General features: G+C 38.9%; 1 protein-coding gene across 1 annotated transcript in view; it reads right to left on the bottom strand.

The window, feature by feature from the left end:
- Window positions 1-23699, bottom strand: part of txndc11 (thioredoxin domain containing 11) — a 66288-nt gene that overhangs the window by 5189 nt on the left and 37400 nt on the right. Inside the window, exons 6-11 of the mRNA XM_052022050.1 lie at window positions 22714-22826; window positions 21851-22051; window positions 15851-16604; window positions 12260-12405; window positions 5730-5842; window positions 1433-1513 (exon numbers count right to left, since the gene is read on the bottom strand). Coding sequence (XP_051878010.1) covers window positions 1433-1513; window positions 5730-5842; window positions 12260-12405; window positions 15851-16604; window positions 21851-22051; window positions 22714-22826 — 1408 coding nt within the window. The remainder of the gene's footprint in view (window positions 1-1432; window positions 1514-5729; window positions 5843-12259; window positions 12406-15850; window positions 16605-21850; window positions 22052-22713; window positions 22827-23699) is intronic.

Here is a 23699-nt window from a genome sequence, read left to right as displayed (position 1 = left end):
GTACATTTCCCCAAGGCACAGCTTTATGCCTGGTGAAAAAAATATCAGGTTAGAGTTCGAATACGTCTTGACAAAAGGAACTGAGTGCTTGTTTCAAACCTTCAGCAAAATAGACTAGCAGCTAGTCAGAAGTAGAATGATTCAAGATAATTCTCAGCATGGGAAGTAAATAGTAAGGAAGAAGAATCACACAGACTATTGTTCCATCTTTCCCAGGCTAGTTTGAAAGAGTCATTGGGAATTTGTAACCTTCCCATCTTATCAGATTCAATAAAAAGCCAAAAGGAAGAGATTTTGACTTTTTGTAGATTAAATATTCTCTCGTCTATATTTAAGACCATAAGAAATAAAAGCAGGTATGTACCATTAGGATCCTTGCAACTGCTTTGCCACTGAATAAGATTGAGTGATTATTTGTCTCAGCACTGTTCTCCTGCACTAATCGTATATTCCTTACTATCTACTGATCTGTCTTTAATGTACTCAGTGTCTGAGCCTCTAATAGAGACTGTGAAAGATTTACTTTCCTCAGTGAGAAGGAATCTCTTCTCATCTCAGTCCTGAATGGTTGGCCCCTTATTTGGAGACTGTAACCCCAGGTTCTAAACATGCAATCCAGGGGAAACATCATCCCTGGAAGTATAGGCCTAGACTGCTTAATATCTCCTCTGCACAGATTCCAATGTGTAGTCCTGGCATCAGTTATTTAAAATAAATTGGTTTATTATTGTCACATGTACCCAAATTCTGTTTGTGCTGACTGTGCAGCAGCACACAAAGTTACATATGGTACATGATATCTGTAATTGCCACACAATTCACATCACTGACGTATTTAGTGACTGTGGAAAAAAACATGTTGAGTTTGCACGTTATGCCCAGTTGTTAATTGTTTATGGTGCTAGAATGACATTTAGTGAATAGTCAAGAGACAACATATTACCTCATCTACTTTACAAACTGAGAAAGTATACATTGAATTCAACATAATGCCATGAGAACCACTGTTGATACTTTAGGGATTCTAGCTCTCCAGAGGTTTTCCTGTGCAGCTGTGACAGCACAATTACCACGTCACATTATACCAGTAATAGTGCCAACAGGAGGATGGAAATAGTAATGTAGAAATGCAATTTACTTCTTTTTTGTCTCATATAGTAATGAGTCAGAGAACTAATGTAAAACACTTCAAACACAAAGTTTAACAAAACTGACAGACTTTTCATTTTTATATTGGGCAAGAGCTAATACAAGAGTGAGCAATTTCAAAAAGGAGTGTCATACAAAGTCGAAGTAGTTTTAACAGTGCAGGATTTGATAAAAGTCACAAATCACACTCAGGCAAGCCAGAAAATTGATAGGAAACTCAAATATCAGACTACTGTCACAGAGTGTATTTATGCAGAAAAGATTCAAGTCGTGTGTACCTTACCTGTTTCTGGGGAAAAACAAGATAGTTGGAAATCGATCAACCATATATTCCCAAGGAAGGTCATTTTTGGCAACATTGATTCTGCAAGAATAAATCAGTTTTGTGAATTATCTTACTGTCCTGTGACGACAGTCATATTGAGGAAAGGGAGTTCTACAAGACAAATGAGGGACCCATATTTCCTCTGAATAAAACTGATTGCTCAAGTCATTTCACTTGTAGTTAATGAAGAAATCTGCAGCAAGAAGAATTTTATTCATTGTTCAAAGTCCAGTTTGTTTAATCCCCTGCCAGCACAGATACAGCTGAAAGTAAGTGACTTACTGCTTTTAAGATTCTTTACAATTGGTGGAGGTGGGGGAAGGAGTCACACTCTTTTTGGAAATTCCTGTTTATTATAATTCATTGAATTCAGTCAATTCATTTTAAATTCATGAAAAAGCTGCCAAAAGATATTGTAGCTTTAACAAAATACATTGTCATTATGCATTCACTGGACTCAGTTTCACAGAATAAATGATCATCATACAGTGCTGACTAAAAATAGCATCATTGTTGCCATGCTGGCTGATCTGTAGAAGTCTACTGAGTAATCAAGTGTCACATAAACCACAGCAACAACTTCTGATGTTAAAAGATTATATCTATTGGCATTTTAAATAGTGTAATGTAGAAGTGTATGGAAAAAACTTCAATGAATTGGCCCTTTCCACAAAATACAAGGAAAGAGGTTTGTATTTATAATGTGATTGATTGTATTATGTAGGAATACATCCAAGCATTTGAATGTGCTATGGCCAACTTTGAAGTCCAATGGTTGTTTTACAATTAAGTGAGATAACTATCCCATTTACAGAAGGATCCCAGGCACAAGAGGAATGACTCAGCTGCCAGCCTTGATGAGTATGCCACAACCATCATAGACTTTATCAACAAGTGTGTGGAGGACTGTGTACCAAAGAAGATAATACAGGTGTTCCCAAACAGGAAACCATGGATGAACCGAGAGATCCACTCCCTACTGAAGGAGAGGACTGCTGCACACAAATCTGGAGATCCTGGTCTGTACAAGAAATCAAGGTATGACCTTCAGAAAGCTATCAGGGATGCCAAGAGGCAATACCGACTCAAAATAGAGTCCTTGACCAGTCATCAGTTATGGTAGGGCTTACATGCCATAACAGGCTACAAGACAAAGTTAGGCTGCATAGCTAACAACAGCGCATTCCTTCCGGATGAAGTTAACACATTCTATGCGTGTTTTGAACAGAAGCGAAGTGGATTGTCACTATCCACCCTGACAGCCACCAATGAAGCTAAACCTATGATCACAGTGGAGGATGCAAGATCAGTCTTCCGGAGAGCGAACCCAAGGAAAGCACCTGGCCCAGATGGTGTCCCTGGCCACGTGCTCAGATCTTGTGCTGATCAGCTGGCAGAAGTATTTGCAGACATATTTAACCTTTCCCTGCTTCAATCTCAGGTTCCCACCTGTTTTAAGAAGACCACCATCATCCCGGTACTGAAGAAAAGCAAGGTAACATGCCTCAACGAAGTGTTCTGAGAGGCTGGTCATGGCACACATCAACTCTAGCCTACCAGACAACCTGGACCCATTGCAATCTGCCTATCGCCGAAAGAGGTCTACAGTGGATGCCATCTCCCTGGCCCTACACTCAGCTCTGGAACATCTGGACAGTAAAGACACCTACATTAGACTATAGTTTATTGACTACAGCTCTGCTTTCAATACAATAATTCCAAGTAAGCTTGTCACCAAACTCCGAGACCTAGGACTCAACACCTCCCTCTGTAACTGGATCCTTGACTTTCTAACAAACAGACCGCAAACAGTGAGGATAGGGAGCAATACCTCCGGCACGATTATTCTCAACACTGGTGCCCCACAAGACTGTGTCCTCAGCCCTCTACTCTACTCCCTATACACTCATGGCTGTGTGGCCAGATTCTGCTCTAACTCCATTTAGAGGTTTGCAGATGATACCACTGTTATAGGCCATATCTCAAACAGTGATGAGTCAGAGTACAGGAAGGAGATAGAGCGCTTAGTGGAATGGTGTCATGACAACAACCTTTCCCTCAATGTTAACAAAAGAGCTGGTCATCGACTTCAGGAATGGGGGCGGTGTACATGCACTTGTCTACATCAGTGGTGCTGAGGTTGAGAGCTTCAAGTTCCTGGGAGTGAACATCACTAACAGCCTGTCCTGGCCAAATCATGTAGAAGCCATAGCCAAGAAAGCTCACCAGTGCCTCTACTTCGTCAGGAGGCTAAAGAAATTTGGTTTGTCCCCTTTGACTCTCACCAACTTTTTACAGATGCACCATAGAAAGCATCCTATCTGGATGTATCACAGCTTGGTACGGCAACTGCTCTGCCCAGGACTGCAAGAAACTGCAGAGAGTTGTGGACACAGCTCAGCGCATTATGGACACCAGCCTCCCTTCCTTGGACTCTGTCTTTACCTCTCGTTGTCTTGATGAAGCAGCCAGCATAATCAAAGACCCCACCCAGGACATTCTCTCTTCTCTCCTCTTCCATCGTGTAGAAGATACAGGAGCCTGCAGGCACGTACCACCAGACTTAAGGACAGCTTCTACCCCACTGTGATAAGATTATTGAACAGTTCCCTTATACAATGAGATGGACTATGACCTCACAATCTACCTTGTTGTGACCTCGCACCTTATTGGACTGCACTCTCTGTAGCTGTGACACTTTACTCTGTAGTGTTATTGTTTTTACCTGCACTACATCAATGCACTCTGTACTAACTCAATGTAACCGCACTGTGTAATGAATTGACCTGTACGATCGGTTTGTAAGACAAGCTTTTCACTGTACCTCGGTACAAGTGACAATAATAAACCAATACCAAGTCTTCAATGGAGAATTGAGGAAATGTTAGACATAAAACATAGTACCACTGGACCTTTAACAGAGAAGGTGATTCAGTTCACCAATACATCTGAAAGACAGCATCTTAGAGGATTTAGGATTGCCTCAATGCTGCCAAGGGTGTTAGTCCAGCTTCTGAAGTTCCTCTTAAAAACACAAGCGCTGATTGACTCTGCTGTGTGCCAACTTGGCAGAATGAATGGGGCAAGATATCACCACCAAAATTTCAATGCAACTTCTTGAAATAAACAATAAAATTTTAGACATACAATTGGTATGTTTTCATGGCTGATCTACAAAAGACTAAAATATAGGAGCTATCTGGCAGCACAATGAACACGTGTGTGGGTCACACTGTCTTTACACCTCCTCTGTATTTAATACCTCAGCTTAAAGCTCACTGTCTTGGCAAGAAGAAACACAACATCGTGATAAGACTATTGAATAGTTCCCTTATACAATGAGATGGACTATGACCTCACGATCTACCTTGTTGTGACCTTGCACCTTATTGCACTGCACTTTCTCTGTAGCTGTGACACTTTACTCTGTACTGTTATTGTTTTTACCTGTACTACTTCAATGCACTCTGTACTAACTCAATGTAACTGCACTGTGTAATGAATTGACCTGTATGATTGGTTTGTAAGACAAGCTTTTCACTGTACCTCAGTACAACTGACAATAATAAACCAATACCAATTACTAAACCAAATTTTCCAAGTTTAGAGACATGAAAATGGAAAACATGTAGTTTAGAGTTACTTGCCTGACAAGTGAATTAAATATTTCATCATCTTGATTTAACAAATCCTTAAGGAAAGAGGAAGCAAATTGGCCTTATACTACATAGTTTAGGAAAATTAGATTATCTCAGAGAAATGTACAAAGATCCCTAGGGGGCTTGACAGGGTAAATTCTATTGCACTGGATTCTCCTGAGTGGGAAATCTAGAACTAGGAGGCATAGTCTTAAATTAAGAGCACCCTTTCAAGGCTGAGTATGTCGGGATTTCTCCTCTGAAGGTTGTAAATTTTTGGAATTCCTTACCCCAAAGATGTACAAATGTTGAATCATTAAATATATTCAAGACTGATTGTTGGACTGCAGGGGAAAATCACAACATTAGTGGGATCAAGAAGAAAGGGAAGCAAAGGCCAATGATCTGTACAAAGGTGCAGCAGGCTCAAGGGGTCAGAAGGCCTACTCCAGTTCCTATATTCCAGATGACAAATAATGAGATTGGAGAAATTGCACACAATTTCAGGCAGCTTTATGGTTGGGGGTGGTGGGGGTGGGAAAGAGCAAAATGAAAAAAAGAACTGAGAAAGGAATGTGAAAAAAAAGAGCTTTGAAACAAATGGAAATATTTCTTACCTGGCTGTTACAATTCCATCATTGGCATGGAAGAGGCGAGCAACCTGAATGAAGATATGATTCAAAACAGTGCAAAATCCACACCACTGAGTGTAGTAGAGGAGCAAGACATTCTGTAAGAAAAGACAGGGTTATACAAACAAGTTTGATATATTTAATGTAAATATTCAATAATGCTATGTGTGTATTACTTAACATATTAAGTAAGGAAACAAAGGAAATAAGTGGATCAGTGAAAGTGTAATGATTGCTGGTGTTCACATTCTTACATTTACAAATTTGCTCTCTAAACATTTTATTAGGAACATAAAATAGAATGTCATTGGACTTTGCAATTTTTATGTAGAAAACAATTGTGACACAATGCCTATTAATCTAGTTACTTATAGCAATAATATGTTTGCAGCTGTTGTTGAAGCAATACCGTTGGAAAAATAATAAAACTAAAAAGACCATTATGTATAGCTATATTAATGTTCAATGCAAAAGCTGCTGTTTTCCAGTAATATTTTGATTTTCCAATTCTTCTCAGCAACTAAAATATACCCTTGAAAGGATTGGTGCAACACAAAATCAGTTCAAAAGTGAAGAGTTGCTGGCTCACGTGGTGTATGCAGACTCTGTATGCTATTAATATTGTTGTGAGCTAGTTCTTCACATCTTTCAGGAAAAAAAAGAGCAGTATTTAGATGGTCTGACGAGTCTCCTTCAATAATTCTGAAGAAAGTTCCCAGATGTCTGCTTCCAGCCAGATTGCTAGAAAAGGCACACCAGCCAACCAAACTAGAAAATGTCATGAACTTTTATAGCTGCTTGAACAGTATGAAACATTCCAAGCTGTTTCACAAAGGCCTAACTAAATAAAGTCTAAACATATGCTGTACAAGAATTTTGCTCATCTCTGGCTGGAAGTGGAGAACCACTGGCAATATACTTCTAATGGATAAGCTCATCTTTGACTTTTCCACCCACACATTCAACCATACCAATCAGAGACAAGATGGAGGTCACATACTGATGTACATGACCACATGCTCCAATTCTGGATTCACCACAATCCAGTGCACACTGAGCTGAAGGGCCAGCTAGCTGTATGTCAACCACTGCACGATCCCATTCACTTGAAAGTTGCCAACATTAACTAAAAAGGGAAGTGCAAATAAGTGGTTTATTTTCCTTTTAATGTTTTTAAATTTAAGTTAATCTCTAGTTGCAAGATATTTTTAAATATTTTTAAAATATTTATTGATTTGCTTTTAAACGTCTCCAATTATCAAAAGTGTAAAAGCAGTTAAATGGGACTCTGACAGTAGTGAGTTGTCAAAGGTCTTCAGGGTTTTCTTAGGATCTGCCACCCTAGATCTAGCAGACAGTCAGGATGGCCCCGGCATCCATGTGTAGCAATCCCCTGTAGCTGCAAAAGGCACAATAAGCAGTACTGACGTGGAGAAGGCAGCAACACCTTCCTTACTGAGCTGATGACTAAGCAACAATGAATGTTGTGTATAGGGAAGAGGCAGAAATCAAGAAAAAGCACTTCAGTATATTGTTACAGCATTCACTTTACAAGGTTTTCATTTCTATCAATCAGCCAAACTACAGAGCCAGGCATCTCAACCTTTTCAAAGTTTTAACCTTTGACAAGTTGATGTTTTTCAGTGTTGCAGTTCTAAGATATTTCCTTTCAATGAAACATCTGCTCATCTTGTAAATCCTTATTCCATGGTCACTACAAACAGTATTTTTGACCTTGTGTCAGTATTCAGAGGTAGGATATTTTTAAAAGAGTAAATGAATCATTAAGCTCTCAAATAGATGATATTGCGATTAAAATCAGCCTTTGATGGGAAACATTTCTCCACAGTAATTAATCATGGAAAAATGTATTTGTTCCAGAAAGGGTACTACCAACACTTACTGCAGAAGCCTTAAAATTCATGTCTAGGGGTAAATTGTAAGTGGTGGAAAAAGGGATGAGGTCCTGCAGGCAAAGCAGAGTAGGAAAGAGATTAAAAATGATAACAAAACGGTTGTAATCTCTGGAATAATTCCAGTGCCGCGTATTAGTGAGTACAAAAAAAAGGAAAGTGAACATTTCTGGAGAAATAGTTCAGGAAAGGCGGCTTTAGATTTCTCAGGAATTGGAACAGTTTGTAGGGGAGATGAGACATCTACAAGCCTGATGAACAGCACGTGGGGAAGTTTGATAGTGATGGTGGGAATAGCTTGAAAAGCTTGGCATAAAAGTGGGAACCTGTGGGTAGAGTCAGAAGGGAGAAAAGCTAAGCCGAAATCAGAAGGTAGAGGTTCAGGTGATGGGGCATTTAGGAAGACAAAGGAAAAGGCAATAGTGCAAAGCAATAACAGGTAACAATAACCAGAATGTATCAGGAAGGATCAGAGCATACAAGCACAAGAGGGGATCAGCAAATACAGTAAAGATAAAGTTAAAAGCAAAAAATTGAGAAGACAGGTCACACTGGATTAGTTTAGCATAAGGATTTCAAATGGGATAAGTCAAAACGGAAATTAAGTAACTAAACATGGTTTGCCAAGCAGGTACACAAATCCACAAAGTGCAGGAAATAAGATAGGTGAACTTCTGGCAAAGATAGTTCATTGGAATATGATATGGTGGCATAGACAAGGTGAATGCATACATAGTCTTGTCCCATGGAAAGGGAACCAAAAAACTAGAGGTTGTAGGTTTAAGGTGAGGAGGGGAAAGATCTAAAAGAGACCCCAGGGGCAATTTTTTCATGCAGAGGGTGGTGTGTGTATATGGATCAAGCTGTCACAGAAAGTGGTTGAGGTACAATATACATTTAGATGACATTTGGATAAGTACATGGATAGGAGGGGTTTGGAGAGATATGGGCCAAATGGGCCTGTTTCCATGCTGTATTATTCCTTGACAGAAATTTTGGCTCAAAGTTTTTAAATATTCCTGGATAGAAAGTGTTCAGGAAAGAAAGGAAGGGTAGTAATACTGATACAGGAGTATGTTACAATGCCCTTTTAAAAAAAGCAGAATTTGTTTAGTTAGAATTAAGTGTTAGAGGGAACACTACATTGCTTGGTGTATTCCCTAGAGATCTAGGAGGAAATACAGAGAAATGAAAGTACAAAACTACAGAGAAGTTGCAGATGGAGATTTTAATTATCCCAATGTAAATAGGATAGTGAAGGTCAGAGAGGATGAAGAGTTTCTGATGTGTCCAGAATAGATTTTCTAGAGCAGTGTTTCTAGTCCAATGAGGATGATAGAATTGCTGGATCTGGTTTTGAGGAACTTAACAAAATTCCTGGGTTCAGTTTAAATCAAAGGAAGTAGTAAATCATTTCAGGGGAAAAGTGCGACATCCCAAAACAAACTTCTTGATAGGATTATGTTAAAATTGGTTTAATTGCAAGTATCACACAACAATTAATATATTCACATTAGTAGGATCATTGTACAAGGACCTGAAGGAGGCAAAGTCAAAGTCAATCTGAGAATGCATGTTTACATTCTGAGAAGCAGACTACCAAATCCAAGGTTAATCCATGGCTCCAACCCAGCACTATCATTTTATGCATCAATTTGATTTGCAGTGGGTTTAAAATGTGTGAACATTTCTCTCTGGTAATTAAATCGCATCAGAACAGCTTGCAATGGAAGACGAAGTAGGAATTATTCTAGATATAAAATTGGACAAAAGAGGCAACCACTAATTAACTGCTTACAAATATTGTGTACAGGCAACCCCTGCATTACAGCTATTTGAGTAATGGAAATTCATCCCTACAGAATTCACAAAACACTACCCAAAAGTTTGATATTCAGAATAAAATTTGCTCTTACAGAACTTGCATGAGAAGTAGTAAATAAACAATATTTTCTTCAACTTGTGTTTCTTGACGCATGTGCAAGGAAAACCACAATATGGACCATTTTTTAGGAACACAACCTTCCCTGTAATGCAAGGGTCACCTTTAATTGCATTTGACCATTTCCAATAAAATTTTTTTTACATCATAATTGTTCAAGTATAGTTATCTATTTTTCTGGGGTGGAGTTTTGACAAATAATTAATGAATTAACTATTATAATGAAGTCTACTTGCTTGGCTAGATCTTTTTTGTTTAAAAGGGCAACCAATGAAGCAATGTCAAGTAAAATAATTTCTACCACACACTTAATGTAAAAGCTTGTAGTTAGTTAACGTTACCTTAGCATCCACTATTGATTCATAGCTTGAGGATGGATACGATAAGAAGATACTTAAAAAGGGCATTAAAAAAAGATTTAACTCAGAACAGATACTCCAGGGTGGCAGAACAGGAGGGAGAGGTTCAAAGAGCATTTTTTTTAAAGCCAGGAGAAAAAAATATGTAAGAGTGTGGCAAGCCTGCATAGTGGCTTTTTAAAAACAATAAAAGAAAAAAGGTTCAACATTTCTACTATTTTCCACACCAATTCCTTAAGTGCCAGACCAAGCCAGGTTCCATTTATTGTAAACCTTTTGCTATCCAGTAGTTCAGATGTGTCAGAAATTCTCAACTCCTAGACCACTGGAAGAGGAGGCCATGTGCCAATGAGTGCTGGGAGATTCAGCTCCCAGCAGCAGTGAGAGACCTTCAGGAACAAGCAGGCAAGAGCTGGGTGGTTTGGCAATTAGCCAAAGGACTCTGTCAATTCACCCATCTTTTGGCCCGAAACAGTAAGTGCAGGCAGTTATGTGGAGTCAGATGATCCTGCCCTACCCGTAACTACCATGTATGCAAACTACATAGGATCACAACCATCACCAGTAATGACACAAGTTTCAAAGCAATTGAAATCTTAAATGCATCATCTTAAAAAGGGGAAATATCCCGCAAAAAAAGTGAATAAATTTCAGAAAGCTTACTACTCTCCCAGTCATCATAATCCACAAAGAGATACTTAGCAGATCTATAAAATTTTAAAAAGTTAAAATATTAAAGGTTCCATATCAACTTGCAGAACACCTACACAAATATTGCTTGTTTACCCAAATCCAACAATGAACTAAAGAAAAAACAATGCCCGTTAGTTAATTTTTGAGCACCAATCCCGATATCAGGTTCCAAAAAGCAAGCAAGATGAATTATGACCAATAACATTACATGAATTAACAATAAAACATAACTGATATGCTTAACAGCTTATTTTGGTTCTTATTCACCTCTGCATGTAAAGACAATTGTTTAGAGACAGACAAACAGCTCTTTACTACCAAATGACAAATCTTGCCTCAGCCCTCAAGAAATTTCTGAAGTGCTGTGAATAATATTGCTTCACAGCTGCCTCCCCCCCACTGGCCCCCCCCACCACCCAACCCCAAACAATGCAGGAGATTAGGGGTTGCTTTGTAATTTAATCGTTTGCATAATAACAGGCCAGAAGGCTCAATGCCAATACAGGTTAGGCTGGTTTTCAGTGAGGCGGGGTTAAGAATTTTTGTTTCCTGTCGGTTTTGCAACTTCCACATGTTCATGACCAGTTCTGTGAAGTGTGGGGCATGAAGCTCAAATGTGATGATAGTTTGGTGGGACAGCCGGCCAACACAACAGCTATGTGCAAGCAAGATCAGATAGGATAGAAAATTGGCTGTGGACACTTTTGGAACTGTACACGATAATAATTGTCCTTTTAGAATGGGAAAAAGAGGAGGAAATTGTGGGATCAAGGCTGCCTACATGAAGTGGAAGCTCCTGAATAGAGCAGAACACTGGGCAAAAGTTGATGTCAGTTCCTTGAATGAAGGGCAATTGGGGGGGGGGGGGGGGGGAGGTGGGGAACAAAAAAAAAAGTTTCTGAAAGAAAGGTGGGGTCCATGCTCCCATTGGTCTGTGGTGACCACTCTCAGAAGCACCAGTTTATGCAGAGATAGACCCAAAGAACTAGCTGTTTGCATATGATAATAGAAATCGACATTAAGAAGTTTAAAAGAGAATGCACTTTCTTAATGTGTAGACTTTGAGCAGAATGTAAACTGGACTCCAATGACTTAGCTACTCCCACAGCACAGTATCTAGTTTAATCTATGCAGGACAACAGTTCAAGAACCAAAAGATTGGCAATAGCTGGAATAACATTTACCAGCATGAATTTCCATCTTCAAAAAGAGGAAAAATAATCTTAAAATCCTATAGAATACTTTAGTCAATGAGCTGTCGTCAAAATGCAAGTTTTCCTCCAATTTTCACAGCTGTTCAGTAAGTGAGCCTGCAATAGTGGTACTCTATTTAAGCTTAGTTAGTTCTGAGCTTGGACCATTGAGAAAGATAGTCATTAATACAAAACCAACATGGATTCTGCTGAGAAGCACCAGTTTGCACCCATGAGCTCCAAGAACTAGATATTTGCATGTATTTTATAAGAAAATAGGAATGCCCTGAGGAAATGCATTATCCTTTAAACTTTACCTCACAATAATAAGTACAATGGCATTTTCAACAAAACAAATAGCTTTAACTGTAAACACGAACATTTAGATAAGTAATGACAGAAATGAGAGGTTCACCTTTTCGACATCCAGAACTATGCTGTCGAATGTTTGGGTTGTTACTTCAGCAATTAAATATTCTTCCTGAGCTTTAGACTTTGTTCCAGCAATAAGACACCGACTTAATGGACTGTATGTCCTACTGTAATTTTTTATAATGCTTTCTGCAACACAAAAATGGTATTCAAGTAAAAATACAATATTTCTGACTGCACATTACAAACTAATGCTAGTTTGTGACAATCAGTTTGTATCTCACTCCAGATCCTGAGCCTCATCACTAGCACAATAACTTCTGCTTTTATTTCAGGTTTCCCACATCTGCAGTATTTTGCTTTAGTAGAATTCCATTGTCCTGACAAGACATTTCGCAGTTTGCCAAGCTTAGAAATACTAGAAGAAAAATAAGTTAATCCATTTATGAAATGATTTATATTGTGCAATAGAATTAACTTTCATCCTAAAGCAAAATACTGCAGATGCTGGAAACCTGAAATAAAAACAGATATTAATAATTGCCAGCAATACCCAGATCCTGAGAAATGAAAACAAAAAAAAGTCTAGTCTTACTTCAATGAATTGTTACAAAACTTGGTTATTTTGTGTTGTACCAACATTGGCAAAGGAAGATCACAAGACATTCCATTCAAATTTTTTGGATTTGATTAAAATATGCAACTAATCAGACTCACAACTAACTGTCCAATTCATTAAATTTATTTGACACTAATTATTTTTGGAGGTATTCATCAACTGAGCTTTTCCACATCATTGCAGCCAAATTGCTTGTTTAGAGAAATGGAAAATTTGAAGGATATCTAAGAATATTACTTGCATCCTGGTTTAGACTGTTGAAAGGAGAGTAGCCTTAAGACCATAAAACATAGGAGCAGAATTAGGCCATTCAACCCTTCAAGTATGCTCCGCCATTCGATCACAGCCAATTTATTTCTCCCTCTCAACCCCATTCTCCTGCCTTATCCCCATAATCTTTGATGTCCTTACTAATCAAGAACCTATCAACCTCCACTTTGAATATACCCAATAACTTGGCCTCCACAGCCGTCTGTGGCAATAAATTCCACAGATTCACCACCCTCTGGCTAAAGAAATTCCTCCTCATCTCTGTTCTAAAGGGACATCCTTCTATTCTGAGGCTGTGATCCTCGTCTCTCCCACTACTGGAAACATCCTCTCCGCGTCCACTCTATCCAGGCCTTTCAATATTCAGTAGGTTTAAATGAGATCTCCTCTCATCCTTCTAAACTCCAGCAAGTAGAGGCACAAAGCCATCGAAGGCACCTCATACATGAACCCTTTCATTCCCAGGATCATTCTTGTAAATCTCCTCTGGACCCTCTCCAATGCCAGCACATCCTTCCTTAGATAAGGGGCCCCAAAATCCTCACAATACTCCAAATATGGTCTGACCAACACCTTTTAAAGCCTCAGCATTGCATCCTTACTTTTATATTCTAGTCCTCTCCAAGTGAATGCTACCATTTCATCTGCCTTCCTTACTACCGACTCATCCTGCAAGTTAACCTTTAGGGAATCCTGCACTAGGACTCTTAAATCCTTTTGCACCTCCGATTTCTGAATTCGCTCCCTGTTTTGAAAATAGTCTATGCCTTTATTCTTTCTACCAAAGTGCATGACCATACACTTCCCTACACTGTATTCCATCTGCCACTTTTGCCCATTCTCCCAACCTGTCCAAGTCTTTCTGCAGACTCCCTGCTTCCTCAACACTATCTGCCCCTCCACCCATCTTTGTATCATCCATAAACTTGGCCACAAAGCCATCAATTCCATCATCCAGATCATCAGCATATAACAAGAAAAGTAGCGGACCCAACACCATTCCCTGTGGAACACCACTAGTCACCGGCAGCCAACCAGAAAAGGTCCCCTTTATTCCCACTCTTTGCCTTCTGCCAGTCACCAAATCTTCTATCGATGCAGTACCTTTCCTGTAATACCATGGGCTCCTATCTTGTTTAGCAGCTTCAGGTGTGGCACCTTGTCAAAGGCCTTCTGAAAATCCAAGTAAACAACATCCTCAGACTCTGTCCATCCTGCCTGTTACTTCCTCAAAGAATTCCAACAGATTTGTCAGGCCAGATCTCCCCTTAAGGAAACCATGCTGACTTTGGCCTATGAGCTTCCAAGTACCCAAAAACCTCATCCTTAATAATGGACTCTAACATCTTACCGACCACTGAAGTCAGGCTAACTGGCCTATAATTGCCTGCCTTTTGCCTCCCTCCCTTCTTAAAGATTGGAATGACACTTGCGATTTTCCAGTCCTCCAGAACCATTCCCGAGTCTAGTGATTCTTGAAAGATCACTGCTAATGCCTCCACAATCTCTTCTGCCACCTCTTTCAGAACCTTGGGGTGTAGTCCATCCAGTCCAGATGACTTCTGCCTTCAGAACTTTCAGTTTCCCCAAGCACCTTCTTCTTAGTGATAGCAAGTTCTGCCCCCCCCCCCCCCCCCGACTCTCAAATTTCTGGCATATTGCTGGTGTCTCCCAAAGTGAAGACTGACACGAAATGCTTATTCAGTTCATTCACCATTTCTTTGTTCCCCGTTACTATCTCTCCAGTGTCATTTTCCAGCGATCCAATATCCACTCTTGCCTCGCTTTTACTCTTTATATATCTGAAAAACTTTAGGTATCCTCTTATATTATTGGCTAGCTTACCTTCATATTTTCTCCCCTTACTGCTCTTTTAGTTTCTTTCTGCTGGTTTTTAAAAGCTTCCCAATAATTTTTGCTATATTGTATGGCCTCTCTTGCTTTTATGCTGCCTTTGACTTCCCTTGTCAGCTACAGTTGCCTCATCCTCTAGAATGCTGCTTTTTCTTTGGGATGAACTGATCCTGTGTCTTCAGAATTACTCCCAGGAACTCCTGCCATTGCTGCTCTACTGTCATCCCTGCCAGGGTCCCCTTCCAATCAGCTTTGGCCAGCTCCTCTCTCATGCCTCTGTAGATCCTCTCACCAAGAGGATCTTCTGTAGCATGATCCAAAAATTGCGCAAGGTGTCTACAGGAAATATATTGTTTAGAAATTGAAAAGAGTTCTACTGAGATGAAGCTACTGTAAACTGAAAGTGGAATTCAAGAAATACAAACATAAATATTGTCATTGAATTCCCAGAGAACCTTGTAACCCAAAGTTAGGTGTGCTGCAACATAGCTGAATAGACACACTAAATAACTATTTTGCAGATTGTTAACTCTGGGGCTAAGCAGGCTCCTCAAAAGAAAGATTTAGTGAGCAGATTTTAAAAGCAGAGATACAGCAAGTCAAATTTTAAATGCTGCAAGGCAAAAAAAAAAAATCAAACTATTTGGAAATTTAAATCCATGCTCATTTCAGGGCATCAATTACACAGATTTGATTTTTGCTTCATTGCAGTATTAAGTTATTCTTTCTTGAGTGGGGGCACAGGGATAAAATTAACCCAAATTTTGAAAATTAAACTTAACTGAAACATCAACAGAACTAGAATCTATAAATTAATACTGAACAAATTATTTCAAAAAAAAAATCAGTAAAATATCAGCTGCATTCAAAATTATTTTCATGGGTACCTACCAATTGAAGACTTATTGAGGACTTGCTTTTGGTCAAAAACATAATGAACTTCATCCCACAGATCAACAATGGTAGCAAATTCTTGCACTTGTGCAGATTCATTGGCTCCTAATCTAGTTGCAAATCTCCAGTGCAAGTTTGAATCCAGTAAGTAAAAGTTTAGAGTTTTATTAGTATTACAACTTAGTCCTGCAATGCGAATTTGACTGTGATGCAAATCACGACGACCCGTCGATCTATCCTCAATGTGAGGAAAATTAGGTGAAATCATTCCCTGGTTGTGCTCTGCATTGGAAAACAGTTCTGAAGGGGCAAGGGCATTAATTTGTTTAGACTTAATTGGACTGCTAAATGTCCTGCAGCAAGCAGTATAATAATTGAATGGGCTGTAATAACTCAAGAAATTGCTGCATTCTACAGTCCTTGATTGCAACTGGAAAAATGTCTGTTCTCTGAGGTAGAATGAATCCAGAGCTGCCTCCATCTCTATAAAATTGCATTCTGCAATGTGGACCACACTTGGTTGAATTCCAATAGTCTGATTAATACAGAGCTCACAGATGTTGTGGGTTTGAGCTATAGAATGCCACTGGGAAAGCACTATTGTGTTACAACAAGGTTTTCCAGTCTGGAAGAAAGATTCTGTCGAGTGAAATTCCTGATCTGCCTGCTCTGTCTCTTCCAAGTATTGCAGTATACGTTGAATGGTCTTGCTGTTGTTACAGTTGCGATACTGAAGAACAACTTCCGTTATCTGAAAAGAAATGAAATCAGATGAAATTCACTGTAATAACCAGGAAAGTATTGTCACTGAACTTTGGTCACAATATGTAGTGATGCAAAGGCAAGGCTCTATTCCATTCTACCTACCCTATTAAGTTACTAAATGGCATCATAATTTGAGCCTTTCTGCAGGAACAGGTGATTTGTTCACCTCCTGAAAACCTGGTAACAGAGAACAGAGCTGGTATATATTAAAAAAAAGTGCTTTTTCAAAACCCAAAATATTTCTGAACAGGCAAATTTTTGCTTACATCCCAACCTCTACTTATTTGACTAAAAGTTTTATTATTTACTATAGCCAGAAGAAACACTATCATAATTTTACAGACCATTGTGCTACATATGAACAGATTAGTATGTTTGCAATTTTTGCTGGATAATTTAATTCAATTCAAGTATTTCTCAATAGCTCAGCAGGAAGCACAGAATCTGAAATAGCAGTGAAGTGTGTCAACCAAGAGTTGTATTGGCCGATCTCAATCGGAACAACAGCAGCAGAAATATTTCACATAGGTTCAGTATCCCAGTCATATCAAGTAACTCAATAGGTAGCATTCAGGTAAAGTTATATCTGCTTCATGAAAATGTATAGTTCCTGGGAAAATCAAATAGGGACCAAATCTGATAGTCCTACCACCTCCTCACCTCCTGGAAACTACAGCCCCAATCAATAAGCTGAATTAGTCTATAAACAGTGACCACTGTAATTTGTGTCTATTCATCAACAGGAATCATATGGATGAAGTTATGGAGGTCTACAGCAACCATGGAAGCAAAGTCAGTACAAAATCCAAGACACTAAGCAGCACAGTGGTAGAGCTAGTAGAGCTGCTGTCTCGCTCTCCACCAACCTGGGTTAAACTCTGACCTCCGCTGCTGGATGCAAAGTGGGACCAGCTCAGGTAGACACCTTGGTCAGCATGGACGAGCTGAGTCAAAGGACCCGTTTCCATGCTGTATAACACTATGTCATGCAAGTTGTAAACTGTTCTTAGAGTGTAGGTGGGTGGTAGAATCTGGGGGAGTTAATGGGGAGAAATGGAAAAATAAGTGGGGAATGGGATTGCTCTCAGAGCCGAAATAGACTCAATGAGCCAAAAGGGCTTCCACCAATGTCATAAAGAAATATGGAAAGGTGATGGGGTTGCAGGCTGGTGCAGATAATCTTGAAGCTACTGCATTGAAGCTACTTAACTCTTCCCCCACCAGCAACCCTCCCCCTCACCCACTACCAAAAAGTAGTCATTGTGTCCAACTACATACTTAGAAGTCTACCAAAATTTAGGTGATTTACCAGGTGGGTGTTCATTATGGCAGCAGTCACTGAGGTGGAAAGACAAATCTGTGGTACAAAGCACCAACAAACCAGGAAAAGGGAGCATGTTCAGAAGTGGAGGGCAGTCCACTGAGCCCAAATTCATTTGAACAATCTTCAATAGCAAGCAGTTCAGAGAGTCTAATCTGTTTGGATAGTACAAGACAATTGGTTCTTCAATGTCAGGATGACAACTGTACCACTGCAAGTGCCCACAGACAAGATGGATGGTGAGAAGAATGGTGACACAGAGTCTGCAGATGCTGGGATCTGGAGCAACACACACACACAAAATGCTGGAGGAACTCAGCAGGTCAGGCAGCATCTACAGAGGGAAATGAACAGTCGACACTTCGGGTCGAGACCCTTCATCAGGATATTATGTGCTGCAGCAAGGCTATTTCCAGTATGCCGGATGATGGGAAAGCAATAGATTTTTTCCTATTTTGCTCATACTCTACATCTTATTACAATCATTGGTTAAAAGTTAAGTTCTGCACAGCCAAATGCATGTACATTTGTCTTGACCTCTGGGTGGGAGGAAATGTTTTGGTGCACCAGTTTAACACTTTCTCATTTTATATAGGGAGTGAGATTAGTAAATTACCTTGGGAATACAAGGTATACCTTGGGAAAGATGTTTGATGTTTGTAGGGTTTTTCCTTAAAAAGAACAAAGTTACTGAATTGGCTGAAACAAGCTCAGATTAAGCAGGATACTGTAACTGAGGAATGTTTGGCACTGTGGAGTTCGGAGGATCCTGTGAGTAATGTTACACTTGGCTTGAACTCACTGATAGCAACAGAATACATGGTGGCCAAAGTGTATCAAGAAAGGCTGAATACTGCTGTCTTAATGGAGCAAGCACTGGAAATAATCCAGAGAAAGGTCGGAGATGATGAGTTTCTAACATCAGCAGTTTCAGTGACAAGGGGAAGTCACGAGGCAAGATGCAGTGAGGGCAGGGGCACAAAGGCAGAATCTCTTGAGGACGAGTGGAAAAGGCAATTTAGTAAAAGGAACCAGAGTAATAAGTATGATTCACTTTAAGAACTGTACCATAAGATCTGATATTTAATACACTGTTGTACCAGATCCTGCTGTTAGTTGACTATTTTCAAGAATATTTTATTGATACTTGAGTTACTTGCTTTGCTGAATGGCAACACAAAGGAGCCTAGAGACACTACAATAACCCTTTAATCATAAAAACTTGGCCTTTAGTAGAAGGATGCTGAAATAGAACAGACAGATAGTCTTTAACCTCAGACTGACGTTTAAATCCTAGCCAGAATAAATAACGTTTAAAAGTCTCTCTACTGGCTGCAATGATCCTACACTAAACACTACAATCAACTTCTATCATTACATTCCAAACAGTCTTAATTTACTAATCTCACTCCCTATATAAAATGAGAAAGTGTTAAACTAGTGCACCAAAACATTTCCTCCCACCCAGAGGTCAAGACAAATGTACATGCATTTGGCTGTGCAGAACTTAACTTTTAACCAATGATTGTAATAAGATGTAGAGTATGAGCAAAACAGAAAAAGTTTATTGCTCAACACTCACTTTGAAGAACATACAAGTAGTTTATGAAATTTGCTTGCACCAGTTTTAAAGAAGAATTGCGGCACCTTTCGTGAGGAAATGGTTTACCTCTCATGCCATGCATTACATAAATGATGATGTGTGCTAAAATCAGGAGGAAGCAAAAAAAATTCTTCAGCAATTTAAGGATTGACAAAAGGAGACATTTTTAGTTCTCACAACAAACTTGCTTCCAATATTTGGAAATGTTTAAATTAAATGCTGAGCAAACTTCATGGCAAGTCATGTCAAGAATCGCCTGCTAAAAAGGAGTTTCCTCTCAAGGATTACTTTTTTTTAAAATATAAAGACATGCACGACATGAAGAACTAACTCTTCTGCAAATTATGGCAAATTTAGTTTGAACCAAATCATTTCCTGATGCTATTTTCTCAAAAGCCTGTCCATCAAATTCCTTCATAGTTAAAACAGCTTCCCATTTACAGCATAGCAGATAGAGAACATCTAAAGCCAAGGTGTAATTAAAGAAAGCATCTCACGATTCCTGGATATCATATCTGTACTTTGAAAAGTGACCATTTTTAGACTACGGATACAAATCCACTAAATCACTGGCAGGATTATGGAATAGATTTTCTGGATCGCCTACATTTATTGAAAATGAACTAAGCTCAATAAATGTACAAAACTGTGATTTAAGGAGTTTTCCAGGTGAGACTCAAGGAAAAAGCTAACAGTGTCAGCCAACTGCCATTGTGGCAACATCTACTTGAATGATCAGATAATATTATATCTCATTTATAGCATTACCATCACTACACCTCTTCAGTTCTTTTCTCCCCTAACATATGTTTGTTCTGTATTGAGCAAGGCGTAACGATTCCAATCCAACAGTGCTAAAAGCAAGTTTCAGAAACTCATTTACTCATTCTCCATCATGTCTGGCTTGAAAAGTAACACTTTCAAATGTCTTAGCTGCAAAATTTTGAGCTGTTCTATTCCATTTCTCATTGATTGAAATCTACAGATCTTAAAAGATGATACTGTGCACCAAAAGGTACACAACAAACTGTAAAATCTAGTTATAAAAATGCTGATGCAGGAGAAAATGCCTGGAAGACAAACTAGTTCTTTGTATTTTCAGCATTTTCTATGTTTTTATTTCAGACTTCCAGTATTTTTTTTATTCCTCCCATTATTTCATTTTTGATAGGCAAGAATGCAGCATCCATTGGTAAAAAGGGAACTGTGGGGCTGTAACGTGGCTTAAAAGCTCTTCAAAAACTGATCAGGACAAGGAGGGCTTGAGAAGTCTGTCCAACAATACTATCATTCTCAATCGTGCCATTTTCAGAGTTACTTTACTTAACTCTCCTTAACCACAAAATTATAAAATGACAAATGATCCACCCCTTCAAACAGCATATACAAAATGATAGTGGACATGCATGCATACATTAATCCCATAGCTTTAGAATAGATCATTGCTCCCATCCGAAAGCTGTCAAATTTAAAGTTCTGAGCTCTGCCCTAATGACTGATGCTGCTGCAAGCAAATTTTTCATTGCACCTGTGCATACATGTACTTGTACACATGGCAATAAGCTTGACTTTGACTACAATCAAACATCTAATACAAATCCAATGAAGGTCCCCATCTTTTGATTCCGTAGGTATATAATGGGAGTCTCTGAACCTCAGCTACACTGATCAGGAAATAGCTGGATATTTGAGCATTTGTTGTCATTAAGAATAGACTGTGGAACACATGAATCATTGACCAGTCAGAAAGATGGGAGGTACCACAGCAATGCTCTAGCACGTGTTTACACAATTACCTCACTTACTTGGATAAAGGTGGTATAGCAGTTTACAGGCCATCTGTGGATAATGAATAGGTTTTTTTTAAAAAAAAGGCAGACATCCTGCAAATTGATTTTGTCCACAAGTTGGAAAAAACTGTTACTCTATGGTAACCATACTTCAACAGTATTGTAAAAAATGATATCAAAAACACAAAACTAATAAGAAAGAACAAGTACTAAAAGTGGAGAAAATAAGAGGAAACTAGTTCTGCCATTCGTTGGATGAACGTCTGACAAATGAGCGAAAGTATATTCAAACTTTGAATTTAATATTAGGGGAACTTGTATGTCCGTAAATCAGGCGTCCATAACCCAAGGACAGCCTGTAAAGTGGTTTTCTTGCAGCTAAACCAACAATAAGAAAGCAGGAGCAGCCAGATATAGGAATTGAACGGGACAGATTAATCTTACTGCCGACGTACAGCCCAATTCGTCCCTTCAAACAGTCAGTCATGCAATTATATTCACACATCTTAACTTCTCACCTCCTCCATCAGGGGCTGTTTTTCAGCTAATGGGCTGAAGGGGAAAAACAACAACAAAGCTGGGCCTTTCTTCAGCTCATTATTCAGGAGCAGACTCTTGCTTCCATGTGGTCGCAACCAGTGTATAAAGGTCTCTCTATTCTCATAAGCCCAGCTGTAGACATTCACTGCGGTGAAATTTAGGACCTCATGAGGGAAGACCTGAATTGGCAAAACATACATTTCAGAATGATACTAGTCTTAATTAACAGAAGTAGATAAATCCAAATAAGTAAAATAAAATCAAGTCTAAATAACTGTCTCATACTCTTATTTTCTCTCATCTTTTAGGTCCTCTATATCACAATCAAATCCTTTCATGTTTCCAAAATCAGCTCAAAGCAGGATTAGTACACAAGACCATCAAGAGGAACCATTCAATAATCTTTTCTGACCCTCATGAATGGTAACATCTCCCAATTTGCCATACCTATTCAATGTGATCTTGCGCTCTGGGTATAGACACCTTGGGAAAGAACCTTTTCCTGACTTGCATTGAAACATACTGTCTGACTCAAGTAGTCTTTGTTGTCTATCCAACTGTGAACAGTACTTCAGCTCCCCTATTCCTTAATTCTTCTATCCTTCAAATCATCTAACTATTCCTAAATGTTCACAAGAACAAATCTTCAATTAATAGCACTGTTACACCACTATTGCAATCCTTCAACACCAAAATTCATGTTCAATTCTTAATTAGTTAATTGGAAACAAAAACATTGTTTAATATACAAAATATAAAAAGCAGTACATTGTGCAGCAATTAGAGGAACATGGGAATTTATGTTACATTTAAATTGGAAACTGGCTTATAAATAACTTACTAAGGAAGAGTTGAAATGTCTATGCATATAAATTGTTCCAGGATCAGTTACTGATATCTCTTCAGCCACCTGCTTGCTTGTAATCACACCAAAGCGAATTGTTCCTTGATGATCTGAAACCAAGAGATGTTTTATTTTCAGCAGATCTCAACTTAATTCTAGAGCATCAATAGATCAAAACACCTCATGAAATAAGAATGCACCCCCCGATCACATTACTTTGTTTTGCTGGAATTATTCTGGAGATGAGCAATCCCCACAAATTACATTTATTTTAGTATCAACATCAGAATTCGAAGAAATGCAACCCATGACATTCTAATGAAATTGTTGACAAGCCATCTCAATTTCCATTAAATAGTGTGCAGTTTCCAGAGATTTAAAAATTGAGTAAAACCAGAAGCCATCCTTCTTCAAACTGGGATCTTTAAGAGCAGTACAGCAAAATCCACTGACCTCCATGAGCAAATATGCCACCAAATCTGAAGTTAGTGCTTGCATGTTCATGGTGAATTAATTCCCAGAATCTTGAAACAAATATGCTAATGTTACCAGGAAATCTGCTACAAATGCTCAAAGTTATAAACTGGTTAATCCTCCAGGATTGAACCCAGGTTCAATTCCGGCCGCTTTCTGTAAGGAGTTTGTACGTTCTCCCCGTGTCTGTGTGGGTCTCCTCCGGGTGCTCCGGTTTCCTCCCACATTCCAAAGGCGTATGAGTTAGGAAGTTGTGGGCATGCTATGTTGGCACCGGAAGCGCGGCGACACTTGTGGGCTGCCCTCAGAACACTTGATGCAAAAGATGCATTTCACTGCATGTTTTGATGTACTACATGTGACTAATAAAGATATCTTACTAGCCAGGAAAATATCCACTATTTTGTAGAAATCTGGGTAAGTATATGGTCATGTTTTTTGAAAGCTTTCAAAAGTTGAAAGACAAGTTTTATTTGAACATGCACAACAAATCCATAAAAAGGATGTGG

This window comes from Pristis pectinata, chromosome 8 (genome assembly GCF_009764475.1).
Source record: "Pristis pectinata isolate sPriPec2 chromosome 8, sPriPec2.1.pri, whole genome shotgun sequence".
NCBI classification, from domain to species: domain Eukaryota; kingdom Metazoa; phylum Chordata; class Chondrichthyes; order Rhinopristiformes; family Pristidae; genus Pristis; species Pristis pectinata.
The sequence above is the reverse complement of the archived record's forward strand: the minus strand, read 5'-3'. Positions and strand labels throughout refer to the sequence as shown.